General features: G+C 48.6%; 1 protein-coding gene across 1 annotated transcript; it reads right to left on the bottom strand.

Annotated features, from left to right (window-relative positions):
- Positions 1 to 11,863: 11,863 nt before the first annotated feature.
- Positions 11,864 to 20,541, bottom strand: LOC310843533 (hemojuvelin-like). The gene is made up of 4 exons (XM_083737055.1): positions 20,032 to 20,541; positions 19,327 to 19,493; positions 17,195 to 17,697; positions 11,864 to 14,401 (listed from the first exon to the last, which is right to left on the bottom strand). The coding sequence occupies exons 2-4, from the start codon at positions 19,418 to 19,420 to the stop codon at positions 13,784 to 13,786; spliced, it is 1,215 nt and encodes a 404-aa protein (XP_083593181.1). The 5' UTR covers positions 19,421 to 19,493; positions 20,032 to 20,541; the 3' UTR covers positions 11,864 to 13,783.
- Between the last annotated feature and the right edge of the window lie 694 nt (positions 20,542 to 21,235).

Genomic DNA, 21,235 nt, shown 5'->3' on the forward strand with positions numbered 1-21,235 from the left:
TACCCGCACGCAGCCTCTTCCGGGCAGGGGGAGCCTTCATCCCGCTGGCCGGGAGAGGCTTCAGCGGCTACCCCAGAAGCCAGAACAGCAAGAGGCTATCCCAGAAGCCAGATCCCTCTTGCTGTTCTGGCTTCTGGGATTCAGAATTATTTTTTCTTGTTTCCTCCCCCCCCCAAACTAGGTGCGTTTTATCGTCTGGTGTGTCCTATAGAGCGAAAAATACAGTATATGCTGCATGAAGGAGAAAGGCCCATCTCTGGCCGAGACCTGAGAAAGCAGCTGCCAGTCCTGCAGACAATACTGGGGCTGGTCTGTTCCGGTATAAAGCCTGAGCTGGGGGTGCTATTCTGTGCCCTGGGCTGCATCCTTCCCTTTGCAAACACCTCTCTGCCAACTGCCTCTCTCTCTGCTGCTGCTGCTGCTAAGGAACAGGAACAGTCTCTGATGGGTATCTTTAAAGTGTTATGGAAATTACGGGGGGGGGCACATCTTTAAAGTTGTTAAATGTTATAAATAATATGCCTGAATGTATCCTTTCAACCTGACAGCTCAGGGAAGTTACCTAGCTTTAAAAATAATATAAAATCCACTCCTTTGCCAGTTTCCTCCATTCCAAAGCTATTTCCCCCTTGAAAAAGGACTCCAGGAAGCTCCCAGAGGCGACAATTGCTGAGCTGATTGTTGGCCAAGGAAAGCCTACCGGTAATCCCATCACCAGACTTGCCAAGGGGCCAGACATGCAAAGGAAGTTCTATTGTACTTTGGGTGGTGGGACTTCAGGGGTGTTTGCCTGTGCCAATCTTATACCTGGGTCTTGACCTGACATGTCTGCTTATGCTAATCTTCTACGAAGGACTTGTCTGGACATGTTTGCCAAGGTTGAACTAGTGTAACCCCTGTCTAAAGGTAAAGGGTAAAGGGACCCCTGACCATTAGGTCCAGTCGTGACCGGCTCTGGGGTTGCGGTGCTCATCTCGCTTTACTGGCCGAGGGAGCCAGCGTACAGCTTCTGGGTCATGTGGCCATCATGACTAAGCCGCTTCTGGCAAACCAGAGCAGCGCACGGAAACACAATTTACCTTCCTGCTGGAGCGGTACCTATTTATCTACTTGCACTTTGACGTGCTTTTGAACTGCTAGGTTGGCAGGAGCAGGGACCGAGCAACAGGAGCTCACCCCATTGCGGGGATTTGAACCACCGACCTTCTGATCGGCAAGTCCTAGGCTCTGTGGTTTAACCCACAGCGCCACCACTGTCTACCCTTCCCCTTTTGTGACATGTCAGTGATGTAGCAATGATGTATCAATGATGCTGTACGAACTGTATTCTGGGATATGGTGGGAAAGTTTTAAAAGTCCTTGTCACCCCATCCTCAGGGTTCAAAATTCCTCTTTGAACCTGTTGCGCAATAAACTTTGGTCTACAGCTATTTGCTCCGGTTGGTGGCTGGACTTCTTCCTTTATTCCGCAGGGACGCGCGGGCTCTGCCCGACCAGCTGGGTGACTGAGCAGCCTCACACCTAGATTTTTCCGTAACAAAAGGTTCTGTGATCAGTGAGATGCAGGTTCAGTCGTGCTGATTGATAGGCTGATGCTGTCTCGTTCCAGCGGCAGAGGATGCCTTCATGAATGCTCCAGCAAAACATTCGCTCTCTGCGACTAAGCCTCTCTTTTCTAAGAAGCTTTCAAAAGCCTGTCATTCAGTGCAAGCAAAAGCCTGTCTCAAACATCGAAGGAAAACAAGGCTCCATCAAGATCTGCATTCAGCACCTTTGCACAGCACCCTTTTTTGGGCAGCATTTGCTCCCACCCTCCTCTGGGCCCTGTTGTAAACAAAAATCTGCCCTTTCCCCTTATGGGGTATCCAAGAGCCCATATAGAGTCCTTACATAGGTTCCCTATTGGTAGGAGAAAATAGCAGAGGCCAACCAGAGAATATTGAGAAGCAAAGCAGCTAGTAAGCCTGATCTTTATTGATCTGTTGCAACAGGGTGCTCCCCTCATCCGCAGGAGAGGAGGAGGAATCCAGAAAAATGGCGTGCAAGGCCTTATAAAGACTTTTGAAATTGCCACCCTGTAGAGCAAGACCACCCCCAGAAACATCATACATACATCACAGAAGGGGTGTAGCTCAAGACCACCTCCCAGATACCTCATGCCTACAACACAGAAGAGGCGGTCTTAAAACAGAAATTTGAATGTTGTTTTTCTCCTGTCCTTGTTTATCTCCTGTCTGGCAGGTTACTTGATTGGATTGCCTGTGAAGCCTGGCCAGTCTTTTGTAGTGATAAATACTTCGTTCCTGGACCAGGTCACAGGCTCACACCCTATTCATACACAGACAGACATACCCTTAAGACAGGATTTGTGAAGGAAAAGACAATGGGGAGGCTTTTCCATTTCCCTTTGATCTTGCAGAGAAAACATTTGGTCAGTTTGGGACAGTTTAGGAATCAAAATGGTTCCAGGTCGGTCTTCCTGTGCTGATCTATGTATGGGCTTGGTTGGTACACTTATGAACATTTAACATATATCTAAGGTGGCGGTGTGGGTTAAACCACAGAGCCTAGGACTTGTCGATCAGAAGGTCGGTGGTTCGAATCCCCACGACGGGGTGAGATCCCATTGCTCGGTCCCAGCTCCTGCCCACCTAGCAGTTCAAAAGCACGAAGTGCAAGTAGATAAATAGGTATCGCTCCGGCAGGAAGGTAAATGGCATTTCCATGCACTGCTCTGGTTCACCAGAAGTGGCTTAGTCATGCTGGTCACATGACCTGGAATATGTACACCGGCTCCCTCGGCCAATAAAGCGAGATGAGTGCCGCAACCCCAGAGTCGGCCACAACTGGACCTAATGGTCAGGGGTCCCTTTACCTTTACCTTTAAGACCTCAAAATTCCTATCACAGCCCCTTCATGCGTTTCTGAGCTGAGTCAGTGCATAAGAACATCAGGTGAGCCTGCCTTCTGGATGAGCCCAAAGGAGACCCGTCTAGTCAAGCAACTCGATGTTCTCACGACAGGGACGTGGCAGTGTTTGCTGGAGCCCGGAGCAGGTTTGAGCACAAGCACCTCAGACAGGGGCAGAGTAAACTCATCCAGCCCTCGCCCAGCCACCAGATATGAGCTCACACCAGGCAGGGGCAGGGAAAGGGTTATAAAGAGAGGGAAATAAGATCCATAGTCAGCTTGTCCATTATGAAGGTGCTTTAAATGATTGTCGCTTTAAAATGCTTATAGCAAGGGAGAAAACGCTGAATTGTAAACGGATTTAGCTGAAATTAGGCTGGCCTAGGTAACGGGGCATAATAAGCTGGCAATGGGAGATTACTGGGATTGTTAAAAGCCGACAGCCATGATGTTATTTTAGTATCACAGATGTTCAGTGTGGGACCCTGAGACACACTCACACCCATCAGGCTCTGCGAACTGAAAAGTTAAACGGAACATGATTCATAGTCACTGGCAGAAACAGGAAAGGGCAGGTTTTGCAATGCAGATGTTGCAGAGCACAAACATTGCTCATGGCTGAATGTACCTGATGAAATCAGGAAGAAGCGAAATCATGAGTATGTGATATCTGGATGAGATCTGGATGAGAGGGCAGGATTGGGGGGTGTGGAATACCCCAAAGCCAGGGGTTGGCAAAAAAAAATTGCCGCGGGCTGGTCCACTGTCCCTCAGACCTTGTGACAGGCCAGAAAAGCCGCACCGGGGGGGGGGCTGGAAGAAGAGGCGAGGGGGGCAAGTAGTTCTCCTCCCCACCCCCAGCCAATAAGCTTACCTTCCCAGGGGCTGCCACCACCACCGCTGCTGCTGCTGCTTCTCGTGGGTAACGCTGAAGAAATACAACCTGTGTCGTTAATGATGATTGTGCAACCCATACAGCACATAGGCGACACTTATTCACACAATTAATATTCTTGTTCATCACTTCTCGTGGGTAGGCAGAGGGAGCTCGTCCGCTCCGCTCTCTGGCCCACAGGAGCACCAGGGCGGCGGTGGCGGAGGAAAGATGAGCGGTGCAAAAGGGCTGGCTCCGGAGAGGGGCTGCTCAAAATGGCGTTCAGCCAGCTCAGCCCAGCCCCCTTCCTCCTCTAGGCAGGGCAAGGAGAAGCCAGGAGGAGGGAGGGAGGAGGCGCTGCCGCTGCAATGTGTGTGAGGGAGAGAAATGGCGCAGCCTGAATGATCAGAATCCCCACGCCGATCCACAGACAGCCCAAGGGCCGGATCCTGAAGGCAATTAGGCCTGATCCGGGCCACGGGCCTTAGTTTGCCGACCCCTGCTGAAAGTTAATGCAGTGGTCTCCCTTGGTTCTCAAATGCCTTGGTACTCAAACAACTTGGAACCCAAACCCGGCAAACCCGGAAGTAAGTGTTCTGGTTTGCGAACTTTTTTCAGAAGCCGAATGTGCTCCGTTTTTAGTGTTACGCTTCCAATTTGAGTGCCACACTTCCATTTTGAGTGTTACGCTGAGGTCTGTCTGTTTTTGCTATTTATTTTGTGTTTTTGTTTTTGCAGCTCTTTTTTGGGTGACTGTGTGGAACCCAGTTCAGCTACTGATTGATTGATTGATTGATTGATTGATTGATTGATTGATTGATTGTGACTGCAGTACATTTTATATTGCTTTCATTTTATGGTTCAATGGTCTCATTAGATAGTAAAATTCATGTTAAATTGCCGTTTTAGGGGTTGTTTTTAAAAGTCGGGAATGGATTAATCCATTTTGCATTCCTTTCTATTGGAAAGCGCACCTTGGTTTTGGAACGCTTTGGTTTTGGAACAGACGTCCGGAACGGATTAAATTTGAGAACCAAAGTACCACTGTAGAGGGAGATAAGCAGCTGAGATTGCAATATTCTGACATACTCTGGTACACGTGTCAAGAAAAACAGGGGGAGGCCACAGATGTCCGGTAGAAATGTCCAGCGGGAACCAGCCATTGTGGTGCAATGAAAGCACTACATCTGTTTGTGATCTTTTAATGATGAAAATAGTCGTTATTCCATCAACCCCGAGCGAAAGCCTGTAACGCCTGGAATCTCGCTCTGCTCAGAGACTGGGATGACACGCAATAATAGGGACATTTGCCCAGTTTTTCCTCAGCACAGCTTACCTTTGAGGAGGGCAATGAGTCCCAAAGTTTCTTTAGGGCTGCCTAGGCCATGGGTTAGTGATGTGTGGAAGTGAGAGCTGGACCATCAAGAAGGCTGATCGACGAAGAATGGATGCTTTTGAATTCTGGTGCTGGAGGAGAGACTGGAGAGTCCCATGGACTGCAAGAAGATCAAACCTCTCCATTCGGAAGGAAATCAGCCCTGAGTGCTCACTGGAAGGACAGATCCTGAAGCTGAGGCTCCAAGACTTTGGCCACCTCAGGAGAAGAGAAGACTCCCTGGAAAAGACCCTGATGTTGGGAAAGATGGAGGGTGCAAGGAGAAGGGGACGACAGAGGAGGAGATGGTGGGACAGTGTTCTCAAAGCTATGAACATGAATTTGACCAAACTGCGGGAGGCAGTGGAAGATAGGAGGGCATGGCGTGCTCTGGTCCATGGGGTCACGAAGAGGCGGACACGACTAAACGACTAAACAACAACAGCAAAGGCCATGGGTAGGCAACCTAAGGCCCGGTGGCCGGATCCGGCCCAATCGCCTTCTAAATCCAGCCCGCAGACGGTCCGGGAATCAGTACGTTTTTACATGAGCGGAATGTGTCCTTTTATTTAAAATGCATCTCTGGGTTACTTGTGGGGCATAGGAATTTGTTCATTTCCCCCCACCCAAAAAAAATATATAGTCTGGCCCCTCCCAAGGTCTGAGGGACAGTGGACCGGCCCCCTGCTGGAAATGTTTGCTGACCCCTGGCCTAGGTGATGCCCCACCTGGCAGTGGCGTAGCGTGGGGGGTGCAGGGGGGGCCGGCCGCACCGGGCGGAACATCTGGGGGTTAGGGTTAGGTGGCGCAAATCCACGGGTTAGGGGGCGCAAATCCACGGGTTAGGGGTGCAAATCCATGGGTTAGGGGGCGCAAATTACTTGCCTTGCCCTGGGTGCTGACAACCCACGCTACGCCACTGCCACCTGGGCAATCCCATCTCCGATGGCTCCAAAGGTCTGCTGCTCTCAGGATACCTGGCAACAGAGTTTGGTGACATAATGTTTCCGACTCTCTCTCTTTTTAATTTAAAAAATAAAAAGAGTCGACTGTCTGTCAGCCAGAAGCTCCTTGCCGCCATCTGCCAGAGAGCTCCGTTTCTCAAAGCAAATAGCTTATTACCAACATGCACAAAAGGGGGTTTATTTCAGGCAATTAAATAACAACCGAAAAAATTATACAGCTGTGGGCTTCAGAATATGTTTAATTAAGTGGCTCCCCCTCCTCTCCCCCTACCCATAAATGGAAAAATCTGGCTGGAACGATATAGGAATAAGCCAGCCTTGCAGCAGCCGGCTCGGAAAAGTTTGCAAGCAATCGAGGTGTGTTGTCTTCTCCTGCCACTAACAGAATGGCCACTGTTCTGTAACATTTATGTGGAGTCAGCTGGGAAAGTGCTGGGCTCAGCCTCCACCTACCTGTGGCATTGATATTGTATTATTCATGTCATAAAAATGTATACGCCACTTGATTGTTAAGAAAAACCTCAAAGCGGTTTACAAAAAGATAAAACAACTGAACCAAGAAAAGACTTTTCAATTCTACTTTAAAACATACAAAAGTCAAACCGCTAAAGCAGATGAAAATTGCCTCCGTTTTCTAAGCATCTGGGCTTACCTTGACAAGAATGTTTTCAGTGGGTGCCAGAAAGAGGCGTCTGCTTGATCTCAATAGGCAGAGAGTTCCAAAGTGCAGGAAGAAGAAGAAGAAGAAGAGAAGAGTTTGGATTTGATATCCCGCCTTTCACTCCCTTTAAGGAGTCTCAAAGCGGCTGACATTATCCTTTCCCTTCCTCCCCCACAACAATCACTCTGTGAGGTGAGTGAGGCTGAGAGACTTCAGAGAAGTGTGACTGGCCCAAGGTCACCCAGCAGCTGCATATGGAGGAGCGGAGACGCGAACCCGGTTCCCCAGATTACAAGTCCACCGCTCTGAACCACTACACCACCCTGGCTTTCAGGAACTGCCACACGAAATGCTCAAATTCTTGCAAGGGGTGGGTGGGCATTGGGTGCCTGGTTTTAATCGCATCGTTATTCTTTCTTTTCATTTCTTGTATAGGATTTTATTGCATTGCAATTTGAACTCCGTGGAATATAAAATAATACTAAGTCAAGATGCAATTTAAAAAGGAAACCAATGGGTAAAAAAATGAGCCAAGGGTCTGGATACCAATCCTGATAAGGAACGGTTGAAGGAGCTGAGTACGTTTAGCCTGGAAAAGAGGAGACTGGGAGGAGATAGGAGAGCATCTTCAAATATCTTATGAGCTGACACATGGGAGATGGAGCAAGCTTGTTTTCTCCTGCTTTGGAGGGTAGGACTCGAACCCATGGCTTCAAGTTACAAGAGAGGAGATTCCAATGAAACATACGGGAAAACTTTCCGACAGTAAGAGCTGTCCAACAGTGAAAGAGTCGCCCATGGAGGTTTTTCAGCCAAGTTTGGATGCTTTAGCTGAGATTCCTAGATTGGACTAGATGACCTTTGTGAATCCCTTCCAACTTTACAATTCTACAATTCTATGATTATTTGATACACTGTGCCCACTCTTCTTCACAGACACACTGTAGACCACCTAAACAAAGCTCATGGATCATTGCTGGGCCTAGGACCACAGTTTGGGAACCTTAGCTGTAGATCGCATTGCATAAAAAATATATGGAGGCTACACATTTTGAGTGAATAAAACTGTTTCCTAAAAAGCATTCCGCACTCATCCCAGAATAGAAAATATGTCATAGGCATGTGGTGTTGTTGATGTTTTTTCATCTGTCTGGGAACCTCCCCTTAAGGCGCCCAAGTACAGAGGCTCACACCAAATTTCCAAGCAGTCATACAGCAATGCAAGACTGGACATAGACTCTGCGAGAGCATTGCCATTAAGAGGCAGACTGTAGAGGCAAAAGATATATCACCTTAGCTGTTCAACCTCCAAGCAATCTCTCATCCAACCACAGTCCTTGAAATACAACTTAAAAAAAGGTAAAGGTAAAGGTACCCCTAACAGTTAAGTTCAGTCGTGGACAACTCTGGGGTTGCGGCATTCATCTCACTTTACTGGCCAAGGGAGCTGGCGTTTGTCTTCAGAAAGTTTTTCCAGGTCATGTGGCCAGCAGGACTAAGCCGCTTCTGGCGAACCAGAGCAGCGCACGGAAACGCCGTTTACCTTCCCGCCAGAGCGGTACCTATTTATCTACTTGCACTTTAACGTGCTTTCGAACTGCTAGGTTGGCAGGAGCAGGGACCGAGCTACAGGAGGTCACCAGTCGTGACCAACTCTGGGGTTGCAGTGCTCATCTCGTTTTACTGGCCAAGGGAGCCGGCGTACAGCTTCCGGGTCATGTGGCCAGCATGACTAAGCCGCTCCTGGCGAACCAGAGCAGCGCACGGAAACGCCATTTACCTTTCCGCCGGAGCAGTACCGATTTATCTACTTGCACTTTGACGTACTTTCGAACTGCTAGATTGGCAGGAGCAGGGACCAAGCAACGGGAGCTCACCTCGTCGCGGGGATTCGAACCACCGACCTTCAGATTGGCAAGTCCTAGGCTCTGTGGTTTAGACCACAGCGCCACCCGCATCCCACGAAATACAACTTACTCAGCCCATTTCACTGTCCTTGCCAGAACCCTCCCTGTACCTTATTGCATTCTGGCGTTTCTGACACTGACAAGGAACCAGACAGAAATTCCATGTCATCCTTTTTCATTCTTCATCCTGCAACGTTATCTATGGTTCCCCAGAAACACCACAAAGCCTGCCACCCTCCAACGCCAGCTCCATGTATTTTGTCTCCCAAAATACGGTGCGAAAACAGATCACAATGGAGGCGGGGACAGGGTAATTACAAATGTCCGGTGACACCTGTCAGAGCAGCTCCCTAACACAGCACGATATATTTTTCTCCGAATTCCATTTAGCAGCAAGAGGAGCATTAAATCTGTAATTTCACACGAAAGGCCTTGATCATATCCAAATATCGTGTTTGAACAGGGCTTTTAAATTGCCCTCTCAAGCTGCTACATTTGTTCAGCAAAGGTCACCTGGTGGCGGAGACGTCTCATTTCTCTGGATTTAACAAAGTCAGAAATTAATCTGTCAACCGAGTTAGAAAGGAAGAGGGTTGGAAATAATAGTAATATAAAACACGCACACGCAAACACACAAAGGGGAGAAAGAGCAAATGCACAAGCCTTCAATCTTGCAGCAAATTCAGGTCCTGAGGCATGCCAGCAATTGATATTCAGAAGTACAGTATTGCTGCCTCCAGTTTGGTGTTGTGGTTACAGCGCCAAACTGGAACCTGGGAGAGACCAGGCTTCGAATGGTGGCTAAAACCCCAGAGGACAGGATCACACTTCAAAACGACCTTGACAGATTAGAGAACTGGGCCAAAACAAACAAGATGAATTTTAACAGGGAGAAATGTAAAGTATTGCACTTGGGCAAAAAAAATGAGAGGCACAAATACAAGATGGGTGACACCTGGCTTGAGAGCAGTACATGTGAAAAGGATCTAGGAGTCTTGGTTGACCACAAACTTGACATGAGCCAACAGTGTGACGTGGCAGCTTAAAAGGCCAATGCAATTCTGGGCTGCATCAATAGGAGTATAGCATCTAGATCAAGGGAAGTCATAGTGCCACTGTATTCTGCTCTGGTCAGACCTCACCTGGAGTACTGTGTCCAGTTCTGGGCACCACAGTTCAAGAAGGACACGGACAAACTGGAACATATCCAGAGGAGGGCAACCAAAATGGTCAAAGGCCTGGAAACGATGCCCTATGAGGAACGGCTAAGGGAGCTGGGCATGTTTAGCCTGGAGAAGAGGAGGTTAATGGGTGATATGATAGCCATGTTCAACTATATAAAAGGATGTCACATAGAGGAGGGAGAAAGGTTGTTTTCTGCTGCTCCAGAGAAGCGGACATGGAGCAATGGATCCAAACTACAAGAAAGAAGATTCCACCTAAGCATTAGGAAGAACTTCCTGACAGTAAGAGCTGTTCGACAGTGGAATTTTCTGCCAAGGAGTGTGGTGGAGTCTCCTTCTTTGGAGGTCTTTAAGCAGAGGCTTGACAACCATATGTCAGGAGTGCTCTGATGGTGTTTCCTGCTTGGCAGGGGGTTGGACTCGGTGGCCCTTGTGGTCTCTTCCAACTCTATGATTCTATGATTCTATGAATCCCAACTCAGCCATGCAGCTCGCTGGGTGACCTTGAGGCAGTCACTGACTCTCAGCCTAACCTACCTCGCAGGCTTCCTGTATTAACTTCTTCTTCTTCTTTGGCGATCCCTTGTAGCTGAGTAAGATTGTCTTCCATAAACACGGTTTTAACAATGAGTCCGTAAGTGACTGCAGAGGCCAATTCTGGGTCCACACGTCCTTCCACAGTGGGGACATTGGTTTCCAAACAGGAGTTGATCACGGTGTGGATTTGCCAAGCATGCCTTCCTCTTGGCACGTTTCTCCCTTTCGTCCTGAGTTCAAGTGTCTTTAAAGCCCATGACACCTTTGGTCAAGGCTGTTCTCCAACTGGAGCACTCACAGGCCAATGTTTCCCAGTTGTCAGTGTTTATACTACATTTTTTAAGATTTGCCTTGAGAGAGTCTGTAAACCTCTTTTGTTGACCACCAGCATTACACTTTCAATTTTTAAGTTCAGAATAGTTGCTTTGGAAGATGATAATCAGGCATCTGCACAGCGTAACTTACCTCGCAGGGTTGTTGTAGGGTATTAACTGAGGATAGAAGGACAGATCCTGAAGCTGAGGCTCCAAGACTTTGGCCACCTCATGAGAAGAGAAGACTCCCTGGAAAAGACCCTGAAGTTGGGAAAGATGGAGGGCACAAGGAGAGGGGGACGACAGAGGACAAGATGGTGGGACAGTGTTCTCAAAGCTACCAGCATGAGTCTGACCAAACTGCGGGAGGCAGTGGAAGACAGGAGTGCCTGGTGTGCTCTGGTCCAGGGGGTCACGAAGAGTCAAACACGACTGAACAACTAAACAACAACAATTAACTGAGGGACTGTGCCACCTTGAACTCCTTGGAGGATATGAATGCAAGGAAGACATAGTGGAGGCAGAGCATAGCCCTCTCTTCCTCCAGGACTTTATCTAATCCTATTTTAAAGCCATCCAAGTTGGTGGTCATCACTGCAGGAGTTGGTGGGAGGGAGTTCCACAGTTTAACAATGTGTTGTGTGAAGAAGTTCATTCATTTCCCAGTCCCAAATCCTCCATCATTCAGCTTCATTGGACGCCCACAAGTTCTGGTGTATCTATCTATATCTATCTATCTATCTATCTATCTATCTATCTATCTATCTATCTATTTATTTATTTATTATTATTTGTATCCCGCCCTACACCCACAGGTCTCAGGGCAGTTCACAAGATAAAATCACAATATAAAAATGCAAAATACATGATCAAAAGAAAAAGGAAAACAAGAGGAGGGGGAAAACTTTCCCCTCTCTCTCTCCCCTTCCTCCACGCTGTGCTTTCCCTAAAATTGTGGCCCAGTCATTTTATGAGATAGTAATGGCAGAACTGTAGAAATTATTTTGTTTTTAGAGTCTGTATCTTTTGTGCTTTATCTCATTTTATCTTACCGTATGCCACTTTGATGGCTCCTGGCTGTGAAGCAGTTTATGAATCTGTAAAATAAATAATAAAGCACGACGAGAGACGAGGCCTTCAGAATTAAATTATTTTAATGTCAAACCCTTTGCAGAACAATACTGATCAGCAGGCGTGGAGTTCAGAAGCTGAAACTGACGGGAACCGAGTCGGGTTTCTGAGGCAGAGACATGGAGGGGGAGAACAGGGTTTTGGTTCATCCCAGACCCTCCTCCATTTCCCATCACTCTCAGTTTTCCATTCTGGTGCTGAGAAATGTAGGATTCGCCCCTTTCAGTGCCTGGAAAGATACTACAGCTTTAAGCTGTAGCAGCCCTTTTCCAGCCTCCAGAGGTTTATGCCCCATTCCCACCATCCATCCAAAGCATCATAACACGACTGCCCCCAAATAATCCTGGGAGCTGTAGTTTGCTAAGCATGCTGGGAATGGTTAGGCAACCCCCTAGCCCCCTCCCAGTGCTACAATTCCCAGAGTAACCGATGGAGAGAGAGATTGGTGGTTAAACAACTCGGGGAATTGTAGCTCCGCAAAGGGGAACAGGAAGGCCCCCAAACTCTTCTCAGCAATCTTAACAAACTACACCTCCCACGATTCTCTGCTTGGCTGCTTGAAGTGATATCATGGGGCTTTAAATGGGTGGTTTAAATAGGGTCTTAGGCAGCAGTGAAAAGCAGTTACTGGAAAACCAGTTACTAAAGCACTGTTCCACAGCAAGCGTTCCATGTTGCTCACACAAGCAGCCTCCATGGGAAAGGGATGACCACTAAGCGATACAACTATCAAACAAAACATCATCAACTTTAATATATTAAATATGTGAACTTTTTCAATGACATTCTTTAAGTCAACCACAAGATTCTCCCAGCTCTCTGAAGAAGTGCTGTCTCTCCAGCCTTAACAGAACCATTCCAGCGCATCATTTAAACCTCACTCTCCAGATCCCGAATCATGAAAAGTGGCAGAAAACAGATTTGCCTAAAACAAACGGACAGACTTTGGGAGAACAGCAGGGTTCGTTTGGGACTTGATGAGTTGAGGGTCCACGCCTTCCAAGTTATGGCATTGTAGTATCCCTTGCAGGGAATATCTCTTGCCCTCCAGATCCTGTTGGACCAACATCCCATTGACCACAAGCGCCCCACCCCTGCCTTCAATATTTGAGGAGTTTCTGGTTCCATGTTTGGTTAGGAATGACTCCTGGCAGATACTCAGCCCCAGAGTAGTTTACCCAAAACACTGGCACGAGGAGGGGCGCTTAAAGTGACCAGCATTTTTGTGAGAGAGATTTGCATAGCAAGCTATGGATGACCAGTTTTCAGAAGGAATTAAATAACCTATAATTGTTTTTTGGGAGGAAGTGTTTCCAAGGAATGACAACTTACAGTGTTGGGTAGATTGCCATGGTTTCTAAGGTTACCTGAGTATGCCCAGCGCTTGTTGCTTTGTTCCTCCCAACCCATCCTCTCCCTTTAAAAAAAAAAAGGTACTTTCTCTGAGAGTCCAACTTTCATTGTTTCAGCCCAGTTCCTGAAACTTATCAGTTGCTACTCCACACTTGTCTTCAGCCTCGGAGTCATCGGCGTTTCAACCAGTGATGTGCCAACATGTTTCCAGGGGAGCAGGGCTCATGATCGCCATTTCCACAGGGATGCATGGGAAGTGAAGTTTCCCATGCATCCTGTGCCAAAGAATTTTAATTCCGGCATCCATGGGAAACTAGAATTCCCATGGATCCCAGTGGCAACGGATGCTCCAAAGGATGCCACAATTCACCCAGGCCTTAAGGAGGTGGTCAGCAAGACACAAAGAGGGTGGCAAGGACTAGGGAGAGAGCTTTCCCAGGGGCACCAACGTTCCAACATGAGCTGGGGGAGCCCATTCCTCAATTCTTCTAAGGCCCTGGCTTTGCTTGCTGAGGCCTTTATGAGAAGCCAGCCACATCTCCTGATCCCTTGGCATTACAGAATATAAATAGTCACCAATAAAAGTGTATGTGACAGACTAAAATGACGGACGTGAAAATGAGGAGAGGCGAGCTGCAGGGGCGCATAGCCCTGTCGGTATGGAAGATGTGGAGTTTCTTGACATCCGGGTGGTACGATTCGCCATCTTCCAGCGCCCCGCGGGCAGCCAGAATGAAGCTGGCATCCCCCGAAGTCGCCACGTCAAAGACACAAGCCTGGAAGTAGACATCCTCGACGGGCAGCCTCTCCTTGCACAGCAGACGGGCCTTCTCGAGGGCACCGCTGCCGTCGCCCTTGCTTCGAGAGATGCGCTGGCTGGGCGGGCAACCTCCCACGCAGAGCTGCAAATCTTGCTCGTCCGTGAAGGAGAGAGCCACCTCCTCGGCCGCCCGGATGGAGAAGGACAGCTGCCTGCCCGCCTGGCGCACGGCAATTGTGGTGCCAACGTGCGCTGCTCGGATCTCCACATGCCGCCCGGGCGTGCGCTCGTAGATGACCAGGCTGCTCCCCCCGGGCCTCGCTCCACCATTCACAGAACCATCCACAAAAGACACTGGCAGGTTGTCTATTTCTGCTTGGTAGACCTTCTCGTCGATGCACTCCTTCATGTTCTTAAAAATGACGGTGAGCTGAAAAGAACAGAGATCTTAAAAGCTTAAAGGTAAAGGTAAAAGGACCTAACCCTCTCTCTCTGCTGCTGCTAAGGAACAGTCTCTGCTGGGTATCTTTAAAGTGCTACAGAAATTACGGGGGGGGGGGGGACATATTTAAAGTTGTTAAATGTTACAAATATTATGCCTGAATGTATCTTTCAACTTGACAGCTCAGGGAAGTTACCTAGCTTTAAAAATAATATAAAATCTACTCTTTTTCCAGTTCCAAAGCTATTTCCCCCTTGAAAAAGGACTCCCGGAAGTGCCCAGAGGTGACAACTGCTGAGCTGATTGTTGGCCAAGGAAAGCCTAATCCCACCCCCAGACTTGCCAAGGGGTCCAGAAATGCAAAGGAAGTTCTATTGTACTTTGGGTGGTGGGATTTCAGAGGGGTTTGCTTATGCTAATCTTATACCTGGGTCTTGCCCTGCCATGTCTGCTTATGCTAAGCTTGTACCAAGGACTTGTCTGGACATGTTTGCCAAGGTTAAACTAGTGTAACCCCTGTCTAAAGGTAAAGGGTAAAGGGACCCCTGACCATTAGGTCCAGTCGTGGCCGACTCTGGGGTTGCGGCGCTCATCTTGCTCTATAGGTCGAGGGAGCCGGCATACAGCTTCCGAGTCATGTGGCCAGCATGACTAAGCCATTTCTGGCGAAGCAGAGCAGTGCACGGAAACGCCATTTACCTTCCCGCCGGAGTCATACCTATTTATCTACTTGCACTTTGACGTGCTTTCGAACTGCTAGGTTGGCAGGAGCAGGGACCGAGCAACGGGAGCTCACCCCGTCAAGGGGATTCGAAGTGCTGACCTTCTGATCGGCAAGCCCTAGGCTCTGTGGTTTAGCCCACAGTGCCACCTGCGTTTAAAAGATTAAAGCGCAGCAAAAGGGAAACCCCAGGCATCTGAGGACCCTCAAGACCTGTTTATTCTAAGGAAGGATGCAGGACTGCTGTCCACCAGAAGGGATTGGAAAAGGAAAAGCAGGGAGAAATTGGCTTCTGGGTGCAAACCCATCCTTGCCACACAGTTGCTCACCACTTTTCCAGATCCCTCTGTTATCAGAAGTAGCCCAGATAGTGCCTTGCCTTCTTCAAATTTACTGGCTTGTCTTCAGAGCTTTAACCAGATCTGTGCCCAAATTTTGTTTTGGGGGAAGCAGGGCTTGTAATCAACATCATCACGGGGATCAATGGGAGTTGTGGTTTCCAATGGCTCCCGTGCCAACTGTTTGACCTGGGAAGCATGGGAAATCACACTTCCCAGTGTGCCCCTGCAGGTGGGGAACTTGCTGTCCTCCAGTTGTTGCTGGACCACAGCTACCAACATCCCTGACCACAGGCTATGCTGGCTGCTGGGGTGGTTGGGACATGGTGTTCAGCAACAGCTGTAGGGCTGCTGGTTAGCCACTCCTGCTACAGGTGATTTCCAGTCTGATTCAAGCCTGTGAATTAAGGTGGAAGTATGTGGGGCTACATTTGAAGGTGACTCAGAAGCTACAACTAATCCAGAAGGTGGCAGCTAGGCTGGTGACTGGGAGCGGCCGCCAAGACCACATAACACCGGTCCTGAAAGACCTACATTGGCTCCCAGGAGGTTTAAGAGCACAATTCAAAGTGTTGGTGCTGACCTTCAAAGCCCTAAACCAGGGGTAGGCAACCGAAGGCCCGGGGGCCGGATCCGGCCCAATCACCTTCTCAATCCGGCCCGCGGACGGTCCAGGGATCAGTATGTGCTTTTATTTAAAAAGCATCTCTGGGTTATTTGTGGGGCATGGGAATTCATTCATTTACCCCCAAAAATATAGTCCGGCCCACCACAAGGTCTGAGGGACGGTGGACCGGCCCACGGCTGAAAAAGGTTGCTGCCCCCTGCCCTAAACGGTCTTGGCCCTGTGTACCTGAAGGAGCGTCTCCACCCCCATCACTTAGTCTGAACACTGAGGTCCAGCTCTGAGGGCCTTCTGGAGGTTCCCTCACTGGGAGATGTGAGGTTACAGGGAACCAGGGAGACGGCTTTCTCAGCAGTGATGCCCACCTTGTAGAACGCTTTCCCAACAGATGTAGATGTTAATAATAATAATAATAATAATAATAATAATAATAATAATAATAAAAAATTATTATTATTATTATTATTATTATTATTATTATTATTATTATTATTATTATTATATCCGGCCCATCTACACAATTTTCTGAAGACATCTGAGGGCAGGCCTGTATTGGGAAGTTTTTAATGTCAAGTTTTTAATATTTTCTATTCTATTCTATTCTATTCATACATACCCTGCCCATCTGGCCGGGCCTCCCCAGCCACTTTGGGCGGCTCCCAACAGGAGATTAAAAACACAATAAAATATCAAACGGAAAAAACTTCCCTAAACAGGGCTGCCTTCAGATTCTGTTGGAAGCCACCCAGACATTTATTATTATTATTATTATTATTAATTATTATTATTATTATTACAGTGGTACCCCTGGATGCGAACGGGATCCATTCCGTAGCCCCGTTCGCATCCTGAGTAGAATGCAACCTGCAACTGTGCAACTGTGTGGGTTGCGATTCGCCACTTCTGCACGTGCGCATGATGTCATTTTGGGTGTCTGTGCATGCGCGTGCAGCGAAACCCGGAAGCAATGTATGACTGTATTAGGGACCCAACATGCTGCCCTCAATAGATATTGTGGGACTACAGCGCCCTCTTGAACCGCCGGCACAAGCCAATCAAAAAGCTGATGAGCAGCTTTTCGATGGATCAGTTGTTACCTTGCTGATGGCAGTAGCATTTGACCCTTTCACGACGGGAGAGCTGGTGGCCTGCACATAGAGGTAGTTATTGTCCAGGAGCGGCCACGAACCCTCCACCCGGCAGGTGTGGAACTGGTCCCTGAAGGTGCGCACGTGGGGGTCCCCGAAGGCGGCGCAGTGCTGGTACGCGGGGGCCCGCCCGTGCTTGCGGGCAAAGCTCTTCTCATAGTCACAGATGTCCAGGGAGGTGAAGCCCTGGTGGTCGGGGGGTGGCTGGGGCGGCTGGGGCAAGGAAGTGGGTCCCTCCCTGGAGCAGTTGTTCTGGATCATGAGGTCTTCGATGCCGTACACAGCAGAGTGGTACGCCAGGTTCCCGCGGCAGGTGCGAGCCGTCCGGCGCGTGCAGCTGGAGTAGGCGCGCAAAGCGTCGCAGCGAGCGGCCGTCGCATCCGAGTCATCCAGGTTCTCTGTGGCGGCCAGATACTGGGAGTTGCAGCGCAAGATCTTGCACTGCGAGTCAGCTGCACGATGGGGGGCAGGAGAGAGAAGAAAATCAGTGCCACATCATCACAACCTTCTTCGCTCTACCTGCCAACAATCACCTCCCCAATTTCACTGGGAAATGAAATGAAATGGATGTTTACAATAAAGTTTGTAAAAAAAACAGAAGCTTTTCTCTTGGGATTTACAGGGACAGAACTACCTAAACTCTATAGAAACTTATTCATGTCGTTGAATTGACATGTATAGTATGTAACTATAAAAAACCAATAAAGATCATCTTTTAAAAAGAAAAAAGTTGCGCACTGCGCCGAACCCAGAAGTACTGGAATGGTTACTTCTGGGTTTCAGCGCTTGCACAGGCGCAGAAGTGCTAAATAGCGCTTTGCACATGTACAGAAGCACCAAATCACGATCCGCGTGTGTGCAGACGCGCGGGTCGCAGGTTGCGAACGCTGCGGGTTGCGAATGTGCCTCCCTCTCGGATCACGTTCGCAACCCAAGCGTCCACTGTATGCAGAAATGGCAAAACTTAACGGAAGAATAAGAAACCAAGAAAACAAATTTTTTATCAAAGAATGGAAATGGTTTATTTTATAAAAGAATGGAAATGGTTTATTGGATATATATAAACTGTAAATAGTTAAAAACATTGGCAGGATTACTGTAACAACCTGCAGTTTCATAGGAGTATATATTTAAAGAAGAGGAATATATGAGCAAATTAAGTTAATCTGGATATGCAGAAGATATTAAAAATAAATTTAAGGAACCGCAGAAAGAGGGGGAAGGAAGTGAAGTTTTGGAATGTCAAAGATTGTAAAATCAGTGAACTGCATAAATCTGAAAAGTACAAAAAACAACAATATCTCCTCTCCAGCCACAGGATTGAATTCTACATCTATGAAACACGAAATGATGTGGTAATGTTCTTAAGCATTGAAATACGGCAATGGTTCGGCCTGAGGTTGGGTGGGTGATCTCTGGGCATGCACAGAGTAATATTCTTTCACCATTAAGCAGCTGTAGCCCGCCACCAAACTTCTGGGGTTGAGAAGCGGGGAACAGCCTCGGTCCAGCATATCTGAAGGAGCGTCTCCACCCCCATCATTCTGCTCGGACACTGAGGTCTCCAGCTCCGAGGGCCTTCTGGCGGTTCCCTCACTGTGAGAAGCCAGGTTACAGGGAACCAGGCAGAGGGCCTTCTCGGTGGTGGTGCCTGCACTGTGGAACGCCCTCCCACCAGATGTCAAAGAGAAAAATAACTACCAAACTTTTAGAAGACATCTAAAGGCAGCCCTGTTTAGGTAAGCTTTGAATGTTTAATAGGTTATTATATTTTAGTGTTTTGTTGGAAGCCACCCAAAGTGGCTGGGGGGACCCAGCCAGATGGGCAAGGTATAAATAATAAATTATTATTATTATGTTCATGATGGCATTTTTAGGCACACTTACTCAGAGGACCTTGTCCCCGAGTAGACCTGCTTACAACTGAGGATACAAAGGGGCCCTCCCAAGCCAAGCCCCATCCTCCCTTCCTCCCTCCCTCCCTTCCTCTCTTTCTTTCTTTCTTTCTTTCTTTCTTTCTTCCCATGCCCACCAAAGCTGCAACATTCTCTGACGAATGACCCAAGCGCCAAGCCCCTTACCATGTCTGCAGAACAGGAGGAGGATGAACACTTTAATGACGGCACCAGCATTTGCTGGGCATGGAGACCTCTGGCAGTAGGCAGATCCCCGCATCCTGATCCATTCACAGATGACGCAGGATGGTCCCCCAACCCTCTCCTCACCGTTCTCCTCCCATGCTGGTTCACTGGAAGGAAAGAAGAGTCAAGAGATCTACAGCCCATAAATTGGCAAGGTCCCATCCTGCGTGTACTCTGCGCTCTCCTGCATGCATGGTCCAGATCCCACTGACTCTTTTCCCTTTAAACAATAACCCAAAAAACCAAGTCACGTGCCCTCATGGTGAATGTTGCTTCCCCCACCTCATAAAGTTCTGTGACAATAGTTTCTGACGTCTTGGAAACTAAGAGCTCCGATCCCCCAAGAACGTACAGGAGGAGCCTTATGGATCGTGCCGACGGTCCATCACGCAGCATCCTGTTCTCACATATCTGGCAGTAGGTTCACTGGGGCTTCCTTCAGATTTGGACCATGCTGTAAATCTCGTCCAGTCAGGCCTCTATGAAGGCAGGGCTTACCTGGGAAGTATCTTTGCTGGACTGTTTCCCAGAAAAGCACTGGGGGAAAATTGAGACCTTTGCTTCACAGGAGAGCAGAAGACCCCCTTCAGTTCACTGGAGGTTTTCATACAGAGGTTGGGTGTCCACCTGTCAGGGATACTTTGCCTGCAATTCCTGCATTGCAGGGGGCTGGACCGGATATCCCTCAGGGTCCCTTGCAGCGCTACGATTCATAATCCTATGGGTCCTCTCTGGTGACCCAAGACACGGTTCCAAACCTTCTGAAGTGGGGGGTTCCCTTTGGAAGACGACTCCACCATCAGCCCCTGTCACACCTCTAACATCCATCGGAGAAGAGAGCAGACCAGCCAGGTGACCGGTGACCCAATTCAGGCTGGCCAACTTCCATCACCGCTGCAATAACACTTGTCCCCTCCATTTTCCCCAACACGTCCATCTCATTTCAGAGGCTCCCTGCTCCGTCTTCCTTCCTTGCCCCAGGGTGGACCAACCATCAGCAAGAAAGATCTTCCTCCCTTGGCTTTCACCTCTCTGGAAGACCTTTCCCTCTCTTCTCAGGCTCCGTCACTGACTTTGTGGTAAGCTGCGCATGTCCCCATCCTGCCAGGACACACATATCGGTGTGACCTTTTGCAAAAGTCGGCAAACAACGGCACACAAACTTTGTCCCTGCTTCCAAACCTGCAGCGGGAGCTAATGATCAACCACTCGATCGCCCAAGGCACCCTCTGCACCACCCGGCCTGGGAGCCAAAGACAGTTGATGATGAGATAAAGGCTTTGGCCGGCAAGTTGGGCATGGCCGCTTCCAGATCGAGGTAGCTTGACCACAGTCCCCCATGCATTCATAAGGTTGGATTACTGCAATGCGCTTTGCATGGGGCAACCCTGGAGGCTGTAGCCAGGGGGCATTGCGTGGCAGGAAGGTTGCTTGTGGGCACAAACTACTGCCAGCATAAAACAGCTTGCTTCAGGATTCGCACACACTACCCGTCTACTACCAGGCCAACACTCTTACCACCATGCCGGGCCATAATATAATTTTGATTTTCATTGGGAGCATTGCTGGAGGGAAGCGTTAATAATACTCTCTTTCCCCACCAACAAGTCCTGAATGCAATCTCCCTTGTTCTTCAATGGTGGGGGAACGGATGCAAATGTGACTCTAAGTGGGCATAGCCCGGGGGGGCAGCTGCCCCCTCCAAATCGAGAAATTAAGTAAAAATACTTAACAAGAAGCAGACATGGAAGGAAGATATGGGCAATTTCTCTGAGCACTGGGGGTCAAAAGAAAGCAACTGTTGTTGAGACGTTTCATTCCGAATCTGCTAGACAGCCGGACAGAGGGT

This window comes from Podarcis gaigeae, assembly GCF_964106915.1.
Source record: "Podarcis gaigeae genome assembly, chromosome: 1".
NCBI classification, from domain to species: domain Eukaryota; kingdom Metazoa; phylum Chordata; class Lepidosauria; order Squamata; family Lacertidae; genus Podarcis; species Podarcis gaigeae.